This window comes from Falco peregrinus, chromosome 1, assembly GCF_023634155.1.
Source record: "Falco peregrinus isolate bFalPer1 chromosome 1, bFalPer1.pri, whole genome shotgun sequence".
Classification (NCBI taxonomy): Eukaryota; Metazoa; Chordata; class Aves; order Falconiformes; family Falconidae; genus Falco; species Falco peregrinus.
Genome location: NC_073721.1, coordinates 117,346,113 through 117,366,995, shown reverse-complemented (window position 1 = coordinate 117,366,995; position 20,883 = coordinate 117,346,113). Strand labels below are relative to the sequence as shown.

The 20,883-nt window shown below is 47.3% G+C and overlaps 2 protein-coding genes across 2 annotated transcripts in view; both read right to left on the bottom strand.

The window, feature by feature from the left end:
• Positions 1 to 11,024: 11,024 nt before the first annotated feature.
• MEX3B (mex-3 RNA binding family member B) lies at positions 11,025 to 14,756 on the bottom strand. Its single transcript, XM_005241514.3, has 2 exons — positions 13,650 to 14,756; positions 11,025 to 12,661 (listed from the first exon to the last, which is right to left on the bottom strand). The coding sequence occupies exons 1-2, from the start codon at positions 13,909 to 13,911 to the stop codon at positions 11,241 to 11,243; spliced, it is 1,683 nt and encodes a 560-aa protein (XP_005241571.2). The 5' UTR covers positions 13,912 to 14,756; the 3' UTR covers positions 11,025 to 11,240.
• A 1,239-nt stretch (positions 14,757 to 15,995) lies between these two features.
• The window catches only part of EFL1 (elongation factor like GTPase 1), a 122,689-nt gene continuing 117,801 nt past the window's right edge, over positions 15,996 to 20,883 (bottom strand). The window contains exon 20 of the mRNA XM_055811148.1: positions 15,996 to 16,566. Within this exon, the coding sequence (XP_055667123.1) occupies positions 16,558 to 16,566 (9 nt within the window). The 3' untranslated portion in view covers positions 15,996 to 16,557. The remainder of the gene's footprint in view (positions 16,567 to 20,883) is intronic.

The window sequence follows — 20,883 nt, the reverse complement described above, 5'->3', positions numbered from 1 at the left end:
ACTTTGTCCTGTACGTCCCACAAGACCCTAACAAGTGTTTTTGCTTGGTATGATATTCTTGGAAATGCTTGCAAGCACCCCAAGGATGGTTTTTCGTTTCAGTTACCCCATCAATTCATTTACACAGTTTGAGCTGCCTGCTGCTCCAAGAACACCTGACCCATCCATCAGAAGTGGCCATAGGAGCATCCTTCACCATGCTGAAGAAACACCACACATCTTAGTATTTCTGATTGCTTTACACTGCTGAAATAAAAGACATTTTTGCTGTAGAGTGAGCTGTGGCGTGCTTCATCAAAAATCCTATTCAAGCCACGGCACTGAGCTGGTCAGATTCAGCTTTCATTTACAGCACTGTCAGGCTGTGGATAATTCATATCACTCGCGTGAATTTGCTCTGCTTTCAGAGACTCCCTCTCTGAGGAATCTGACCGAACAGGTCTGCTTTTCTCTCAAACACACTCACTTCAGATACATGCAATTACAATGATGTCACCAGTGTTAACTGTGATTTATACTTGCCTGCAATCAAAATTAGATGCACTCCTTATAAGAAAAGAAGAGAAATTCAACAGTAAAATACAAAGGGTCAGCTCTGCTCTTGCAAATCACGGGTCTCACAAATCTCCATTTATCCGTGAAAAGCATAATCACTATGCATTTGCAGGTGTTAACAAGAAGATTCACCAGTTTTTCTGATTTGCCATTATTTTATTGCCACTGCATCCATTATCTTAGCCTCAGAGGTGAAGTCTTTCTGAGCCTATTGGCCAGTTTCCCGAAAGAGATAATAAATCCTTATTTATCGTTTATGCAATTTTTAGCAAATACACTGGCATTCCAATCTATAATAAAACTACCTTCAAAACCAGCCCAGGGCTCTCACGATTGCTGGGTTTTGATGTTTGAGGAAAATTAGAGTTTAGACGGTAAACTGACAGTAGCTACATATTCCGGCACAGCAATACGACAACCATCTCTCCAATAATTCCCTCCACCTCCCGAATGCTTAAGACTGTACGATGCAAAAACATTCAGTTCAGCAAGAGGAGAGGTGATACGGGGAGCAGAGGGGATTACAGAGGATGGGTTGATCCCGTAACTATAGGAAGCCCAGCGGCTGCAGGAAAGTAGCAGCTAGCGATGGTCAGCCAGGCACAGGCTACCTGCACGTCCCCCCGAGGTGAATCGGCCCCTCTGATCGGAGCAGAGAGACAGGGCGCGCGTTTGAACTCCGCCACAGGGCTCAGAGATGCCCCCTGAATGATTTTACCAGGGATGGGCCAGGCACAGCAGTACGGCAGCCATAGCCCACCGGTGCCAAGCCTAACCGTGGGAGCTGCTCCGTGGGGAGCAGTCTGCTCCTTCCTCCCCGGCACTGGGGAAGGGCTGCCAGCTGTGCGCAGCTGGAAGGAGCTGCAGGGTGGATCTGTGTCCCTTCCAGCAGGGATGGGGAGTGACAGAGCTGGGTCTCGCCAGGCCAGGGATGGAGATGACCGGTGTGGCTCTGACCTAACGCCCACCATGGAGCGCACCTCGAGGTCCTGCAGCGGCTGGCAGACAGCAGGCTCCGGCGATTCCCAGAAAGAGTTTCCAAGCTTCTCCAGGCTGAGGAAAGACTCCTTTTTCCTTCCTCTCTGCTTCTGGATGATCCAGGCTGGAAATGACAAACCAAGAACACTAAGAAGCCGCAATGACACCTGAAGCTTTGCAGGCTGACACTAGTTCCAGCAAAATCCCCATGGATCTGCATGAAACCCTAAGGTGGGCTAAGCTTCTTCATGTGAAAATTCCCCCCCAGGTTAAAGGATACTCACTGATGATGCTGTAGATTTGGGGGGGCACGGGGTGGGGGTGGGGAGGGATTAAAAGATGGTTGTGGTATTACTGTAATTAGCAGCTGCATTGTAGAGGAACTGATAACACCCAGCCAACATAAAACACCATCAGCTGACAAGTGACCTCAGCAATTTGGGGTTTGGGAGTAGAACTTTTTACTTCTGGGAGAAAAAGAGAACAAAGGGTGTTTTGGTGCTGTCGTGTCTCTTTGCCCTCTACTTAGAAAAGTCACACCCAGCATCTTAAAAAACAAATTTTCACCAGCGCTTAGCCTTTAATATATGCCGGCGTTAGTTGATACTTTAAAAGAGGGAAAACTTTTTAAGACAATAACGCATGACGGGAGATGCATGCAAAGAAAGATGATCTTAAGCAATACTAAAAATAAATGTAGCTTAAAAAGATCTCTTAAAAGCAGCTGTTGACGTTAGAGATTCAATTAAAACATAATTAGTTATATATTCTCCTTTGAAATGAACAAGCATATTACAGCCTTCATCTGCAATGAATTGTCTTTTACACTCATACCTTGCTTTTGCCTGTAAAAAAGGTGGGTTTTTACAGGAAGTGTTGTAAAGATAGGATAGTTCCACCTAAAATTTTACAGTAAAAGAAAACATAAAGTGATTTTTTTTAACCTCCTGATACAAAACCATATTCATTGTGCTTGCAACGTTCTTAAGATACCTCACAAGTGTTCTTAAATGCACACAACAGAAGAAAAGACAGAGATAAATGGATGAGGGATGGTGCTTGCAATAAATTAGGATTCTGAAATAGGTCACTAAGGACTAAATCAATCCGACTCCTTAATTGTCATTTACCTGAAAGAGAAATGCACTGTAAACTGTTCACCCTGCATGGATTTGTACAGGCACTGTGCAACCAATAGCTTTCCCTGGGGCTAATGCTTTATGGAAGCACCATTGACCTGGTTTTCTATGGAAACTACACGGATGTTTTCAATTCCAGCGTGGAACTGCAGCCTAGGTCATAGCCATCAAACTCCACATTAGACATTCATGCAGCATTAGGCGTCCCATAGCTGCCAAGGGCCACACAATGAGACATTGTCTGACCAAAAAGTCATATAATTAGGCTGATGGGAACAACACCAGCAGATAGTGCATTGAGCATATCCTAATTTTGGATAGGCCATTCTTCGGCTGTCTGACTACCAGTTAGCTGGGGAAGAAGTGAAGCCTGCTGTTATCGACAGACAACTTTGCTGCTAAGCCAGAGTGATGATGAAAGGGCCATTTGGCTTGAAAATCACCATTGGGGAAAGGACGGGCAGCCATATAGCAGAGATTCACTCAGAGACAAACAGGAGATCCTGCTTTTAATTCCTTTTTGTTTTTGCAGAGTGGGTGACCCTACTTTCTGGAAGCTGTCTCTTTAGCTAGAGCTGCAGCATTTTGCTACACCGGCTCAGTAACGGCCCGGCATTCATTATAACATCTAACACCGAAAGGCTTTAGAGGCGGCAGTCGGCAGGATGAACGCAGAGCCTGTGTCAGGGGGAGAAGTGTGAAATTCCTCTCATTAGCAGCGCTGCACGTTTGTGCGCAGACTGGCTCCTTAAAAGACTGACCTCCTGCACAGCCAGGGGAGAACTTTCCAAGAACCATGTGATTCCAAAGACTGAGGATATTTTCTGCCGGAGTGGGTTTTTGATTTAAATTAGTCATAGAAAGTTACATTTTTGTGGCCCGAAAACATCTTCAACTGTGTCAAACACGAAGCGGTTTCACAATTGCATGCGACTGACTTTTTGGTTTTTTTAAAGATGTGACACAAGGAGAAAGAAATAGGAATGTTTGTGATGCTTTAAACCTCTCGCCTGCACTTGTGCAACACTTGCAAATAATTCCAAAAAATATCTTGTGACTTACATTTCCAACAACAAAAAGCGTGTTGAGTCGTTTAGGAATGTGATCGGTCTCTGGAAAGCATAACAACTACATTCACCTCACTGTCAACTGCGTATTCAACATTATGAAAAATTAGGTACATGTTTCATCATATTTAATTACAGCAAAGCTCTGACAAATTCCACTGTTTCCAGCTCATCTTGCCATTTTATAACATGTGGACTAAGACCTGCACAGCTGTAGACATATCATTATGCAAACAGCATCCCAGCCACCAGTAGTAAGAATAGATCTTATTATGCATATAAATTACGAATAATTTCACAACATCAATTGCCTTCCGATGCTTCATGATGCAGGACATCACTCCCCCCATCCTCCCCCATGCAGGAAAAGCTCCGCTCAGTAATATCCAGCCACATGCACTGGGATTACTAGATCGGTGCTCTATGCTTCTGTATAACGCCAGCGTATTCATCTCCATTACAAGAGGGCATCGCATTTTAAGGTGTTAGTCATGTTACACCAGAGGAGGCAAGAAAATTGCTAGCCAAAGTTGCCTTTCTGTATCCCCAGCAGAGCCTACCTGGGCTGTACACACAGCACTGGGATCACCCATTTCTCCTAAGCCAAGCCCACCACGCCTGCGAGCACCACGGGAGGGGGATTCTGACACTCACTGTGTAAGATGGTTCAAATAACCTGTCAAACCAGAAATCTGAAAAAAAAAACCACTTCACAGATTTCAAATATAATGCTGCTCTGTTTGATCCAGACCAATACGATTTCCACTTGCTGGCTACTGGGAACTCATTAATCAGGAAGCATCAGTAATAATATTTTGTACTTACATCGGGACTTCCACCTCAGGTTACTTCAATAATGTCAATTAATTGATCTTCACAATACTGCCTGTAAGTAGGTGTCATTAGTTCATTCACAGATGGAAATCCTGAAGCATGTAAAAGGTGAAATTAATTAGCTGAGATGATAGGATGACTCAGTAGCAGAACTAAAGATCCTGAAAAAGACTCCTTTTTTCTGACTCCTAAAAGGGCATGATTTACCTGCCCTTTGCAGTTAAATCGTGGAAATAATTTCCAAATATGTAACAGAAACTTCTGTGACTCTATCAAAACTGCTATTTATAGGTCATGCACTCGCTGAAATTTTCCTTTGATTAAAATAGCTTCTTCTGCTTAGCCCACCCATCAAAACACAAAGAACATCAAAACCAAATAAAACCTGCGAGTAGATCTATAATGAACTGGAGTATTGCTACTGTTTTCTCAGGTTTACATTAAGGCTCTTTTGCAGAGGGTAAAAGTGAATAAAACGTAAAGACTAAGGACAAAACAGGAGATGACAGACTACTCGCCCACTCGCGGCAGTCACGCTTACAAGGCAATTGCCATTCATGCTAACGTGAAGTGGGCCACACAACTCTGCCAGGTACAAAAGGCAGAAGAGCCCTTATACATAAGAGGAAAAAGCACTTTACTGTATTTTATCTCCATCGCAAGTGGAACACCAGTAATGAGGGACATCGAAAATCTCTTTTTGTTCTCCATTTAAAACTAACAAGGGATTTCTCTTGGTGCAATCTTATCAAAGGCTATAAATTTCTCGAGGCAGCTAATCAATCACATTTGTAGTGGTAGAGGCATAAGACGTGTTTAGTGCGAACGTATTTAACCCACTGATTTTCTTAACCAATAATCTTCTCACCAGCAGAGAGCTGTAAGATGTCACAAAAGATACAGCAAGAACTTACCCACCAAAAAGCCCAACAAACCCACGCTGGGGAGAAGTATCTGTGTGCCTTGGGTAGTAGTTTATAGGCAAACAAGCCTTATTTACTGGAGTTTAATTTATGGGGAGAATTCAATCCTGATCAGCTGCTGCTGTTGGTTTCATGGAGCCAAACGCTCCGAAGCAGGCAGCCTAGGATGGACACAGGTGGTTCTGTAGCCACAGCCCCACCTGATAATCCTTAAGGCCACAAATTCAACCTCACGCGATGGAGGCTATTTACCAAGACTGCTCAAATCTTACAAGACTCCGGCTATATGGTACTTACAATATTGTACATATACGCATGTGTATATCTAGAGCACAGTCAGTGCTGCACAGAGTTACACTTACAGAGTGTACGGATAATATTAAAGAATAATCCATATACCAAATGCTGACATGTTTTTGATACAGCTTCACCGCTATACAAGCACATCACGATACAACCTAATTCACAAGACAGAATAAGCTTTTTACTTTTTAATCAAAGTTAGAAATTAGATGAGATGTAATTATTTTACATATCCAACTGTGAAAGCTTCATTAAAATCCTTAATATTAAGTAATAAAAATACAATAAATCTTTTTTTCTAGCATTTCAGGGAGCTTCTGTCAACATTAATGCACTGAAAAAGGAAAGACTTTCTCATCTGTGATTTTCTGGAGGATTTTAAGCAGTCACCCATGTACACAAGTATATACTGAATATACGGTCACATCTATCTATCGGTCTATCTATAGATAGATATTTTCTGAGAAGAAAGCAAGAGAATGCAGTAGTTCTGAGGGTCTTCCCACATCACTCGCCGTTGGACAGAATGCTTGTTCACCTGCAAACTCGGGCCCTTTGGCATTTGCCAGGGGAATCATGAAAAGGTAAATCAGAAATTCAAATGATTCAGAAATTCAAATGTTTATACAGACTGAAGCATCCCTTAACTATCCTAGATTTTAAATAGTCTTTGTTCTATAACTAAATCATCTCTACTAGAGAGACAACAGGTACAGGAAACACAAATAAGCAGAGGCAGGGTGAATAATTACTTTTTTGCTATTTCTAGATTAATTAAACGCAATACTCACCAGCACGCTCTTCCAGCAGCAGAATTCCCATTCACTTCAGTGACAGCAAAGCATCATTTCAATTTCCAAAATGGCAAAACAACGAGAATGGAGAAAAAAAAAAGATGGGTGAGGGGGCTGGCAGAGAGGAGTGAGAAACATCAAACAAAAAGCAATTTAATTTAAATACCTTACTGTACTAGATTTTTACTACTAAATTTAAATTTTGCTTTTAAGTCTCATTTCAATTGATTTGCAGAAAAAAATAAATCTAAAGAGTAAATTTCGATTAAATTGATCATTATAATTTATTCAATTAAAATAATAAAGTGGAAAGACCTTTCTTCCAGTAAAGGGCTTTGGCTTTGATGTCTGATTGTTATGCAAATTCCATGGAGTACAAGATATGGACAGAGGAATAATTAAGCTCAGGACTTTGTATATAATAATTCTTAAAAATGTAAATGTATCCTTTTTTGAGATAATTATGTGTATATGCACTGGGAACCACACACGAGCATTAGCAAAGACAAGAACCTCCCCCCCAAAAAAACGTGCAGGTCTTCACGGACCCCCGGGCACCCCCAGGCACCCCCAGGCACCTCCGGGCGCCCCCAGGCAGCCGCGCTGTGGGGACCCCCGTGTACAGTTTTCAGCACCAATACACAAACATTTGAAAAACAAAGTGATCTTTGTTCTGGAAGATAAACATTGACCATATACATCTGTATCTTTCAAAGCACTCAATTAGAAACTGAACTTTGCCCCTTTCTCAGGCTTTGAAATATTCCCGCACCAAACACTGGCCTTTATCCCCCACCGGCGCGGGCAGCCCTCGCGCTCTCCCGCTCTCGCACGCCATATGGCCCCAGACCCCGGGACAAATTCTGTGCTGATTTATGGCCTCTGCAGTCCGAGGGACTGACCTACGGCATAAATCTGGGGCACGGGCAGCCTGCCCGCTCCTCCCCGTGCTGCCTCTGCCCACGTGCCCTCGCCTCCACCGGCCAAGGGCGCAGGATTTCGCATCCCGGCACCGCGAGCACATATGGGGTCCTGGGTGCGTCAGGGCAGCGCAGCAAGCAACAAGAGGTAACACACCAGGGACCATGTGTGCCGGTACAGGGGAAGGCACCAGCCACCATGGAGGTGGCCCAGGTGATGCTGCTGGCCCCGGGGCAGCGGAGGTGGCCCAGGCGATGCTGCTGGCCCCAAGGCAGTGGAGGTGGCCCAAGTGATGCTGCTGGCCCTGGAGCAGCGGAGGTGGCCCAGGCAATGCTGCTGGCCCCACTGGCATGCTGGGCAGCAGTGTGCCATCACCAACACGCACGCACGTTTGGAAGACGGGGCAAAAGGCACTCACTGCATCGTCAAACACCAAAGCAAGAGTAATCCAGACTGGTCCCTCTGCGGGCGAGATAATCCCCAAAGAGGAATGAACGCAATCAGTCTTTAAGGCACTACAGCCCATCTTCCCTCTTGAAACAACACGCACGAGGAGCTCGCAGAGGAGCTGAACCAGCACACAGAGGCTGAAAACACAGCCAGGGCCACGGACGGAGAGGGGATTGCCTTTGTTTCAGCCACAGTTTGGTAAACAAAATAGCAAGTTAAGTCCTGCAAGGCGAACACGGACGATGAGGCCGGTTCCATCAAGCAAGGGGCTCGGTGGCCGCGCTGAGCAGGGCACCTGTCGAGCCGCAGTGCGAGTGCTGTTCTCAGGAGGGACATCGGCTGCTCACACTCTTCCACGCCACCACTGTTAGCACCACCGAGACACACAGTAGTGTACATTAAGGGAGGGGAAACAAAAAAAGGAGCCACGTTTAATTTTCACTTTTTGTTCGTCCTATTTACCTCTCCGTTTCACTAAGCTTGGAAAATTAAGCAAAGTGATCAAATTCACTTTTTTTATTTATAGGCATTTTCACAACTTTTCCCAGACAACGGCACAGGATGTTTACACTGGAACGAGAAATTGATTGACGCATTTTGAGTACGTTTCCTAAACACCCATCATTAAGAAAATACACACGTGGACTTACACTTCCTGATCCCTCCAGAGTAGCCCATTTTGCCAAGGGTTTTTTTCAATGCCTGTACCACTGCTGTATTTAAGCACATCTTCCCTGCCACTCTCTGGATTCTTTTCCACAGCACTAGAGTTTTATTTTTTCCCCACCATTCAAAACAAGCAGCTTCCTGAGACAAATGCAACACTCGGTGAGGGATTTTAACTCTATAAATCAGAAGATACCACAATCACAGTTCAATGAAAAGAAGCAAAAATCAAATCAAATCAAACAAAGAGATCCCATCATCCCCTGCCGCATTCTCCCTCCTCCCCCTTCCCACCCAACCAGCAGCTTTGGAGTCCATGAAGGAGATCCGAGCGGAGCAGCTCTGGCATACATTGCTAAGCACAAAGTAAACCATACAAAACGCGCTACACAGTTTGGTTTTGGTTTGTCGTTTTCGCTCGCCCGCTGGAAAGCACACTGGCACACTCAAAACTAAACACTGCAAGTGATCTGCAGCTACCTTCCGAAATCTGCTCCAACATGCTTCACCCAGCAAGTTCATTCAAACACATTGACTACAAATCAGCGACAAAAACATTGCAGGGTTTGCCTGGTGGGTTCGTAGGCTCGTTAGTCAGAAAGCATCTGCACTTCCTTCGCCCCAATACCACTCCAGGCATCATCAAAAGTAAACAAACTTAACACGGCAATAAATTTTTTATTCAAATAAGCTTGTCAACACCAATTACCCGAACCACAACTGCCAAATACCAAGAAGCACTTTCAAGAACTCAGGAAGGATGCTAAAGCCCTTCTTCCACACCAGCAAACACCGAGCTGGGCACGCGGTTCCGAGGTCCCCGCACACGGCAGAGCCAGGACCTGCAGGACTGAGCACGCCACCAACACACCAAAGGAGCCTCCCCTGCCACCTGCTTTTAGACCCCAAAGCTAAGAAAGCTGTCAGCTCCGTTTCTTACACGTGCTTTATTTGCCCAGAGTAACAATTCATACAAAGCCAAGTACTTTCTAGAGATTCTGAAAAAAACCCAGTATTTTTACATGTGGAATGACCCCAGCAATACGCCACATATTAAAAGAACGACTGATTCCCCCCCCTTAAAAACGTGTTATAAGGTACAATTGCTGGCAGGATTATTCTGGAATCTTTCACAGGCTAAAGTGTTCCAGCAGCAGCATTAACAAGACACAGTTTAAAATCCCATTTCATATTTCAGTGCTACAAGCCAGGAACAAAAATTCCTGAAGAGACTCTCAAGCACATCAGATCAAATCACCACACGGAGCACTTTTTTTTTTCTGTAATATTTTATTTTATTTATATAGAAATACTTAAAAAAACATGAAGTAGCACCATTACTTAAGTTTTACTTTTATTATGTAGAACTTTAAATGTCAGAAAAATAAAACTCTTGATACAATTTCAAATCTTGTCTCAGCAAATATAATATTAGTATTTGACCATGAGGTTAAAGGCCCTTTATCATAAAATAAAATATACTTTGTTTTTAAACTTTGCTCAGTAAAGTACATTTAAGCTCAAGTAACATCACCTACATATACATAAACAAGTGGTAAACAAATGTATTAAAATAGAAATACTAAAACTATAGTGGTGCAACAGAATTTTTGTAATTTCCACTGAATTCTATTTATACAAATGTTAGAAAGCTTCAACAGTTCCTTTTGACATATGTTTATACATTTGCATTTTTGTAATAATATAGAATAAAATATGCTTTATATCACTGAATAGAAAATATGCTGGGTGAAGCAGATTTAAAAGATTTTTTTCTGAACCTATAAAATCTCCATCCCAACAGAATACTGTTCAAAGCATTACACATTTTATGGTTTGTAATTCCGTTCACAATTGTGTGATATTAAAATAATACAGTGTTCTTTGCCATAAGGCCATACTAAAATAAAAAAGATTTAACCCAGCTACAAAAAGTTCACTGAACTTAAATTAAAATACTTGTAAACATCTTTGCAATATGAAATATAATTTTTCAAGTCAAAAAAGAATAAAATACTTCAATCTGTATTAATGCAATTTATCTTTAAAACCTTTAAACGTTTTTAATATATATAAGAGATATGTTACAGGGTTGGTTTTTTTTTTTTTTCTTTTTTAAACTTTGATAAAGCTGCAGTATCATGGTTTTTCACAGGAACTTTTGCCCTTTCAAGAACATTCAGAAAAGTATCCACCCATAGATTTAATTATTTTGTAATGAGCATCCTAGGAACTACCAGCACGTTTTACTAACAGTCCACACACCATTGTCATCATCATAAGCATCTTCTACTTTCAATATTTTTTTCCGGGTTTTTTTTTCTGTTCGTTTTTTTTTTTTGTTGTTCGGTTGGGGGTTTTTTGTGGGGTTTTTTTTTTTGTTCGTTTATAAAAAAAAGGGGGGGGGGAGAGAGAGAGAGTTTTGGAAGCTTCGTATTAAAGTACAGTGTAAAAACTAGCCTAGCACTAGAATGGAGTCGCCCGTTATTATGTATAGCATGCACCCGCGGTCACCACCACCACCCCCCGCCCTCCCCCGGCCCGCCGCCCGCAGCCCCCGGCCCCGGCGGGCCCCGGCCGCCGCCCCCCGGCCCGCCCGCGGCGGGGCTCTCAGGAGAAGATGCGGATGGCCTGGGTGACGGCGCTGTGGCACACCGGGCACTGCGGCTCCGTCTTCTCGCAGATGCGGTTGGCGCACTCCATGCAGAAGAGGTTGTGGCCGCAGGGCACCAGCGCGGCGATCACCTCGCTCTCGAAGCAGACGGAGCAGTCGCGGCTGCCCTTCCGCCGCACGCCCGACGAGGAGCAGGAGGAGCTGGACGAGGAGCTGGAGGAGGAGGAGGAGGAGGCCGACGAGTCGGAGGGCAGCCCCGGCAGGTGGGAGCCCAGCCCGTTGGCGTACAGCGGGTAGGAGGCGGCCAGCAGCCGCCCCCCGGGGTCGCTGCGCACCCGCCGCGCCAGCGGGTGCTCGGGCCCCGCCGCGCTGCCGTGCAGGGGCGGGGAGAGCCGCGCCGGGGGCGGAGCGCCGCCGCCCCGCCGGGGGCCGCTCACCAGCAGCGCCAGGTTGGCATTGGCGGGCGCGGCGCCCGGGAAGGCGGCGGCGGCGGCGGCGGGCGAGGGCGCGGGCGAGGGGGGCGCGGCGGGGCCGCGCTCGAACTGCGGCCAGATGAGGGCGGCCCCCGGCGGCGGGGCGGGGGCCAGGTCGAAGCCGGGCGGCGAGTCGAAGGGCAGCTCGGAGCAGCAGTCCGGGGAGGAGAGGACGTCGCCGCCGCCGCCCCCGCCGTACACGTAGCCGTTGGCGCTGTTGTTGTTGTTGTTGCCGTTGTGGGTGAAGCTGAGCGCCGGGCTCGGGGGGCTGTAGTCGGCCAGGCGGGCGCCGCCCCCCCCCGTGCCGCCCCCGAAGTAGGAGTCGGTGGAGGCGCTGCCCAGCGAGCTGGAGCTGTCGTTGCGGTAGTTGCAGAAGGGTTTGCGGCCCGGGGTGGGCGTGATGCTGGGCGGCGTGGGCTTGCTCCAGAGGCTGCCCGTGCCGTTCAGCTCGAAGCCCACGTCCGTGCCGTTGGCGTGGAAGTCATTCTCGTCCGTCAGCTCGATGATGCCACCGGTGCGCATGGCGATGTGCGCCTCGATCTCCTCCCGGGCCCGGTCCACGTTCTCAGGCATGCCCGTCACCTCGAAGACGGGCTCCTTGTCACGGCTCGGGGTCACGATGTAGGTGTGCGTCTGCTGCTGGATGCGCTTGATGGTGGCCCCCTTGGGCCCCACGACCAAGCCCACCACACGATAAGGCACCCGCACCTGGATGGTGGTTTGGCCGGGCAGGTTCGGGGGGCCGGGGACAGTGCCGTTCAGGGCTGTGTTCTTGTTCCGTGAGGCTCGGATCATCGAGAAGTGCTCGGCCGCCGAGATGATCTCCCTGCGGGCCATGGCCACATCTTCCTTTCTGCCCGTCACAACAAAGAGCGGCTCCTCCCCGCGAACCGGGGTCTTGATGTAGGTGTTGGTCTTTGCCCGCAGAGCTTTGATTTTACAACCTGGGAACGAGATGTGGGAGATGGAGGGCGAAGGGGAGGGGAGGAAGAGGAAGGGGAGGTCGGGGGGGGGGGGGGGAGAACCGGTTACAACCCAGTATTTGGGTGCTGCTAGGGAAGGGAACACGCACACATCCCCCACACCCCCGAAACACGCTGTCCCCCTGGCCCAGGTGATGGCTGGCATCTCATCCAGGCGCCCCAGTCACGGCGTAAAGTAATGTCAGCCCACAGCCCTGGCACACGCCCAAAGGCATCGTAAGTGGCCACCGACACATCTGCCATGCGAACTGCCCCGAAACTACCAACTACCAACGTGCGGTTCACAGGAACGGCAACAACCAAAAAAAAAAGGAGCGTGTGGAAATACTGCGCGACCGGAAAAAATAAAATACAATAATAAAATGCAAGCAGCCCTAACACATAAACACACCCGCCAGTCCACATTCCTGCTCAGCACTTTCCTTTCGGAAAAATAAAATCCGTTCTTAAGAAGGTGAGAAGCAGCGGCTGTACCAAATGAGCCACATTCCCCACTGCGGATGCTTTATTCCAATCCCATTGTTCCACTTCCCCACTCCATTTCTCTTCCTTAAAAATAATCCACGATTTCTAACTTGGGGGGGTGGGGGGGGTGTCGAAGCACCGAGGCTCCCATTTTCCTCCCGTTTCCTCTTGCAAATCTTAACTTTTGCAGCCGCAGGAAAAGGAGCGGTTTTTATTATTTTCGTGATCATCACCCCCCACAACCCCCCCCCCCTCCGCCGCCGCTCCTCTCCCGGCAGCTGAAAGTGCATCTCGAAACTGATGCATAACGCTCCTCGGGAACATCACGTCTGCTGCACTTTCTTTGTCTGGGGGAAGCCGGCACCGGGCACCACGGTGCGGCTGCAGTTTTCCTGGGAATGGCCAGTGTCGCATCCCAGGCGCACGGCCGGCAGCGCGGCGGGGCGACCCGCGCACCCACACCCCCTGGCATGCAGGCACCCACCTTGTCTCCCCACTATCTCAGCGACATGCTCCGAGCTGGGCACCGGGACGCATTCAGTCATGTTCACGCTCTTTTTCCGAGGCTCGCTGTCGTAAATGGAGCCCGTCTCGTCGTTGTCCAGCCCCAGCAGGGAGAGCTGATCCAGGGCGATCTGCAGGGCTCTTTGGTCATCCAGGGTCTCTCCCCCTCCACCACCACCACCGCCGCCGCCGCCGCCGCCGCTCCCGTTCCTCTCCATGTCTGCAAAAAGCGAGCTGGGCATAGTCCCTGTGTGTGTTGCACCCTCCTCCTGCACTCGGCTCAGTAGTAAAAGATCAGACACAAAGGAAAACCCAAGGCAGATGGCCAGCAGGAGAGAAGGAAAGGGAGGGTGGGCGACTGCTGGAGACCGGGGAGTTGTTGCCTTTTGCTTGTATATTTTGTATCTTTTTTGCCTTTTTTTTTTTCCTCCTCTCAGTGCAATCCGGTTTATAAGATGTTCTCAGGAACCCCCCCCCACGACTCCCCCCCGCGAGGTTTTTTGGGTTGGTTTTTTTTTCTTTTTTTTTTTTTTTTTTTTTTTTGCTCGGCTGGGGGTGGGGTGGGGGGGTGGGAAGAGGATAGCGAGAGGAGCTCCGATGGCTTCCCCCCCTCGAGTTCCTCGCCGGCCACAATGCCAAGCGACGGCAGCGTTTCTTTAAGGAGCCCCTCCCAGGCTCCACTCCACTCACTCAGCGGTTTTTTTTTTTTTTTTTTCCCTCCTCTCCCCTCCTCTGTCTGAGGCGCTGCTGCAGCCAGACGGCTCTGGAGAGGCGGGCGGAGGGGGGGCCGCGCCGGGAGCCGCAGCGTAAGCGCCGATCGCTGACAGCCCCGCGCCGCCGCCGCCATCGCTGCGCGCGCCCATTGGCCGAGGGCGGCGCGGAGGGGCCGGCGCTGCCCCCCCCGGCCCGGCCCGGCTCCGCTCTTTGTTGTCGGCTGGGGAACAATACCGGGCCGGGCCCGCCGTGTGCCCATTGTCCCGGCTCCGCGCCGGCCCCGCGCTGCCCGCCCCCCCGCCGCCAGCAGCCCCGCTCCCGGCTGCCGGCCCCGGCGGAGAGCTGAGGGGGGGCTGGGCTTTTTCGGGTCTTTTTTTTTCCCCCCCCCCCCCCCCTTCCTTTCTCTGGCGGGGGGCGTGTGCCGAGATGGGCGGCCTCCGCCGCCCTTTGTGTACCGCCTCGCTGCCGCTCCCCGCCACCGTGCAGCCCTGCAGCGGGCGGCGAGCGGCGGTGAAACGGGCCCGGCCCGCCGGGCTCCGCGCCGCGGGGCAGCCGCCCCTCAGCGACCGGCTGCCCCCCCCCGGCAGCGCCCGCGCGCGGAGCCGCCCCGCCCGCCCTGCGCCTGCGCGCCCTGCCCCCGCCCCGCGCACCGCGCCCGACAGCGCCCGCGCCTGACAGGGCCCGGCCCGGCTCCCCCCGCGGGCGCTCGGCGCCCCTGGGGCCTCTGCCGCGCCCCGCCCCGGCGGTGCCCCGCGGCACGACGGAGCCGCCTCCCTCGGCGGGGCGCCGGGAGCCGTGTGGGCCCGGGGCTGCCGCCAGCCCTGGTCTCCTGAGGAGCGGGGAGGCAGCGCCTGCGGGCCCGGGGGCCGAGCCGCCTCCCCGGGCACGCCGGGAGCGGGAGGGACGGCCGCGGCCCGGGTCTGCAGAGGTGGCGGCAGTTAACCCGAGTGCTGCCGCGCTGCTTGGCTGTGCGGGCCGCGGAGCCCGGCCTGTGCCCGCTGCCACCCGCCCGGGGCTGGCCCGCCGGGCACCCAGCGGGGTGAGCCTGTCAGCTGCAGGCCGCGGCGGGCTGGCGGACCCCGCTCCCTCGCCTCGCAGCCTCAGCTCTTCTGTTTCATGAAGAGTCGGGAGGGGAAGAACGCAGCGCACCCATCTGCTCTAGCATAACCTCACCAACATTTTACACCCATTTTGCTAAAACACTCTCAAATCACCCCTGCCTCTTCTTCGGGCCACATGACCAAGTCACTTCGCCTCTCTGCCACCACAGGACCCTCCAAGCATGCTGTACAAACAGCTTTTCCAGCAAGTACCCTGACACAAAACCCTGCCTTCAATCTGGTGACCAAGACATGAAACTGTCCTTGCCATTCTAATGAGAACACCATCACATTTTATTTCTCCAGCTTTTCCCCACCTCTCTAAAAGCACCCACATTTACTTAGTCCTTGCCAGCTGTCAGGTACAAAAGTCTGACTTTTTCTTACTTCAGAGAAATCAAATACCAAGTAATTGTTTTCCAGTATCAAGTTGACAGGGACAGACGTTTACAAGTGCACACAGATCTGTTTAGCCAGCTGCCTGTACAAACAAGTGTAACAAGTCACAGGTAATTGTTTACACGCAGTGTTTATTGCAAATTACTGTCACTTCCTCAGGATGTTTGCATGTTTTATAACAAAGCTCCAGTGGATTGTTTTCTAGCAAGGGTATACACCGATGGTGTGCTTTCCCAAGTGCTTGGCTTGTCCCATCAACTAAGGAAATGCTGTAGTTTCATATTTACAAGATCACTTATTTCACAAATTTACACTTTACTTCCATAGGCAGCAGTGATGGTTTCCGTGAGGGGATAAATGAGAGATGACTTGTAAGTGCTCAAGGATCCAGAAGGCTGGTGACTATTTCCAGCATTAAGCATAATTTTTTACACAGAGAAAAAACAGATGGACAGAACCTTTGACAACACTAAAAATGCTGCTCTTCATTATTAACTAAAAAATAAAATAAATAAATGAAAAATCAGCTGCTTTGCAGTCTTTTTAACTCAAGGACTCTAAAATCTGTGAGAAAGTAACAGTACCCACTTACCAGACAGGGGCAGGACAGGACAAAGATGAGGGAAAGACATGCCAGTGTAGAGGATTACTGTTGTTGAAGTCTGACCGTGAGGGTCATAAATACTGAAATGCAAAGATATGAGGAGAGCAGTCGGGTTGTGCTTGGATTTTACCTGTTCTTTGTTTTGTTTATTCTCTGGACTTACATTATCCCCTTTTTTTCCTCCTTCCCCCCTTCCCATCCCACCTGCTTAAACTCGGATTGTGTTTCTGCCCAAGATCACTGTACTGTTACTGAACATCCATATACTGGCTATGGAGAAAAAGGAAAACAAGTTATCTTCAGGGTTTTGTTCCTCGATTTGAGACAATATTTCCTATGAAGACTCCATGCAGTTCTAGCTTTATTTTTCAATGTCAAGCTAGAAGCTCTAATTAAAAATGTGTAAAATGCATTTCAGAATAAGCATGATACTTTCCAGGGGCAGGGGGAGAAGGAGATGCATTTCTGGGATACTAAGTGTGCACTGGTGTTTCAAGCCTCCCATGAATCCTGTGGAATAGTTCAACATCTTGAGGGCTATTGCTTTTTTACTATTTTAGAAAACATTTAAGAGCAAACTATAGGGAATAATAACAATAAAAAAGTTATACTGATGTACCTTAAAACACGCATGCACCAACTGCACAGCCCCCCAGGGAACGCAGAGTCTGTGCAATAGTGTGCTCATATGGCAACAAGGAATGCACACAAGATTCATATGAATCTACTTACTCCACAGAAATATTTCTTCAGAATAACTTAATCAGATATAAATTAAAGTGTTATCTATCTACATAATGCCTTTCATTCCATAAAACCTTGAAACATATGCAGAATTACAGTAAACCCCATCTCTGGGGGAGAGAGCAACCATCTACCTACCAATTTATAGCAACTTAACAAAAGCAGGAAGGGAGGATATATTACAGGCAATACAGGGCTCATTGCAGGAGGAGTGTAATTCTCAGTCCTTTTAGTTTCTCTCTGTTATCATTTCCCATTTGTGACAGAGGTAATAAAACTTCCTTCCTCCAACCTTTATTTAATTAAAGTGTAAAGTCTTTGGGGCAGTGATCTTACTGTGTGTATACAAGACAGCACCTAGCACGAAGAGATCCTGAATTAATCTGAGGCCTTTAAATACTACTCTAAATACAAAGGATTAGCAATAATAAGAGTAGAATATAATTTTCATTTAGAATAGATGAGACCCCTGTTTTCAACGTATCATCACAAAGAATAAATTACATGCATCTCAGGGAATAACTAGATTAAGGGTCAAGGAAAGAAGTATTTCATACTAGAGACTTGCAACTCTACTCTATCCCAGTTGTTTTACACTTAAGGACACTGCTGCCTACTGTTAACAGCATTCCCTGTAAAATTCTTATTTGCCATAATCTTACAAAATAACATGCCCAATCCCACAGGCCAGATCATCAATAAGAGCAGGAGTGTAGTTTATTCTGAGACAGCACATGCGATTACTGTGATAACACACCCAAATTAACCTTTTGCATGTGGAATAAACTGCAATTAGCAATCTGCAGACAAATGACAAGTTCCTTCGTTTCCTGTAATATGTAGCAATATACAAGCCAGATTTCCTATTGAATCCCATATTAACCTACATTCAGTGGCAGCGAAATCTCAGAGCACCGTGTCAGAATTTATCCTCTCTCAGTGATGTTAGCTCCACCTCTTGACAGTTCTAAACAAGATGTTTACAAACAACTCATCCAGAATCTGAACAACTGCAGCTGAAAATGTTTATTATTTTGCCATCAGTTGTTCCAACCACTTTGGATGCTTTATACTAAGGGATGAGCAGAGCTCTCAAAACACTGTGGCTGTGTTAATAAAAGACAAGGAATAAAATGGAGCTGGAGTAGCGTGTGGCTTTGTGATACCTTCCCGAGATGGGAGGAGGCTCAGGGGCAGGGAAGCTGCAGAAGTGCCTCTCTTCCTCATGATAAGGAATGTCACATCAAAAAATAGAAACGGGGAGATGATGATTTTCCCCACGTGCGCTTTCACCCCCATAATTCTACACCTCTCCCTGTTACAGAATTCATTTGCAAAATGTGGTTTTTTTTTAAAAAACAAAGATCTTCTGCGACAAGTTGTGAAAAGCAATTTTGCCACAAACCAGAAAAAGTCTCACACCTTTAACAGTCTGAAGCAGTCTCTGAAAATGTTGATACCATACTATAAATTTATACCAGTTGCTAAACTGGTATATGCTTGTTTCCAGTATATCAATGAAAAAAAGATTTTTGTAACAGGCACCACATACCATACTTTCTTCATAAGCGTTTGCTATTAGTTTGACATGAGTGAGTAGTGTGTGCATGTGTGTAGGGGATGAACTACCTTACAAGAATGCAGTTTTAACATGACTGATGGAAGGCAATTCAAAAAGCATAAAGATGCCTTTATAATAAATCAAAACCAACCAGCCAGATCACCTGCCCACTTTAAAACTCTCCACCTGGACTGTGAGTGGCCTCCTTCATTTATTGTTCCATTCTGCCTCTCGCTTACAAACGAGGGTTATCACACAGTATATCTGAATCAAGTGGCGTTTAACAACCATGCCGACCAGAGCTCAAAAATGAAAATCACTTCTGCCTTTCCCTTGCTCTCACATTCCATGTTTAGAGTCCAGCCTTCCAGGCTGCTCCTGCGTGCAGCCCTCGCAGTGGAGTGCTCCTCTGTGCACGGCTGCGGGATTGGAGCTCTTTGTTACCAGGGCCCTTGGGCCAGTATTCAGATTGCGATGCAGCACTGGCGGCTCGAGTCTGTAAAGCACCTATCACACTTGTGGGCACTCTCTATTAGACAGCGGCTAGATTAAAATAAAATAATAATTTATATTTGTATATTGAAGCTGAGCTAGATAGCTCATAGATCTGTGAGACAGTCCTAACCTTGAGTCTTTTTTCATCAGTTTTAATCTGTGAAACAGTAAATTATAATTAAATTTTAATTAAATTTTAATCTGTGAAACAATTATAATTATGGTCATAAAACATGTACAACCTTTGCTTCCTCTCTCTTCCATCCCTCCCCCCCTACTCAGTGCTGCTACAAAAAGGAGAAAATAATTGTCCCTGTAATGCTAATTGCTTATAAACTCCTTTATACAGACTATGTTTATATACAACGCCTCAGCAAAATCTAGGCACAAATGCAGTACTCAATAAATGAGTGAATAATACCTCCCTGACCATAATCCCAATGCTCCCCAATAAAAGAGTATCTAATTCTTGTCACAGGATTGCCTTGTAGGTTGAAGATCAGCATATAAATACACATGGGAAAAGATTGGATTTTAATTGATAAGTATTAATTATCATTCATTTCTGTCTCTGCAGGAAGCACGATGTTAAAACATCTACTTAATATACTGTATAATGGATAACCTTGAGGCAGAAGCTCTTGCATCTGTCTCTATCCAAGAAAAAATGTCAACATCAGCCTTTGTTGTAGCAAAATACCCTGACATCTGAATGGAGTTGCGCTGCTGGAAAATTGGCTGTCTCCAGCGCAGTCCTCCCTGACTCGGGTCCGGTGCCTAGCGTAGAGATGAGGCCAAATTTAAAAATCCTTATCTGCACACATCTGTACTTAGGAATGTCTGAAATCTGGTCTGGATCAGAACACTCTGTTTGTGGTGCATCTCTGCTCTGAACAAACACATTTCTCATGAGATGCTCTTACTGCGACCACAAAGCATTAGCACTCACAAGAGCATCATTGAAGATACTTGGGCTGTTCATTGAGAACAAAGCCATTAATGATTAATACCATGGTAGGAGAAAACATAGCAGTATTTCTCGGCGGCTGAAATGTGGCAATGTCTGCCCTATGTGCAAAAGACTCACGAACACCTTCAGCTCTTCTTACATAAGACGGTTCTTAATAAGAACTCTGTGGGAAGAATGAAACAGATCCCCCAAATTAAAGTGAAGGAGATTTTCACATCTAAAACTGGATATATACAATACATCTCTCTCTGAACAATCCAGCAGATGCAGAGATGCATTTATGTATCACAGACATTACTGTCCCAGCAGATGCTGCAAAGTTGTCACTTAACACAGACGCTTACTGTCCCCACAGATCTGTATTTTGGGAGAGAATTTTCGTACCACAGACACTACTGTCCCTACAGAACCACATCTGCTGGCAGAGTTATTGTTTCACATACTCTTCTGCCTCCAGCAGATGTGAGAGACTGCTGGGATGACAGGCATTTCTGTCACAGCAAATCTCCATCTACAGGGAATTAAATTGCAGCTTAAACTACCGTTCTTCCTGAGCCCTCCATGTGGACAGTACTGACAGGGACAAAGCAACATAAACCAATGGAAATATAATGCTGGCCACCTAGG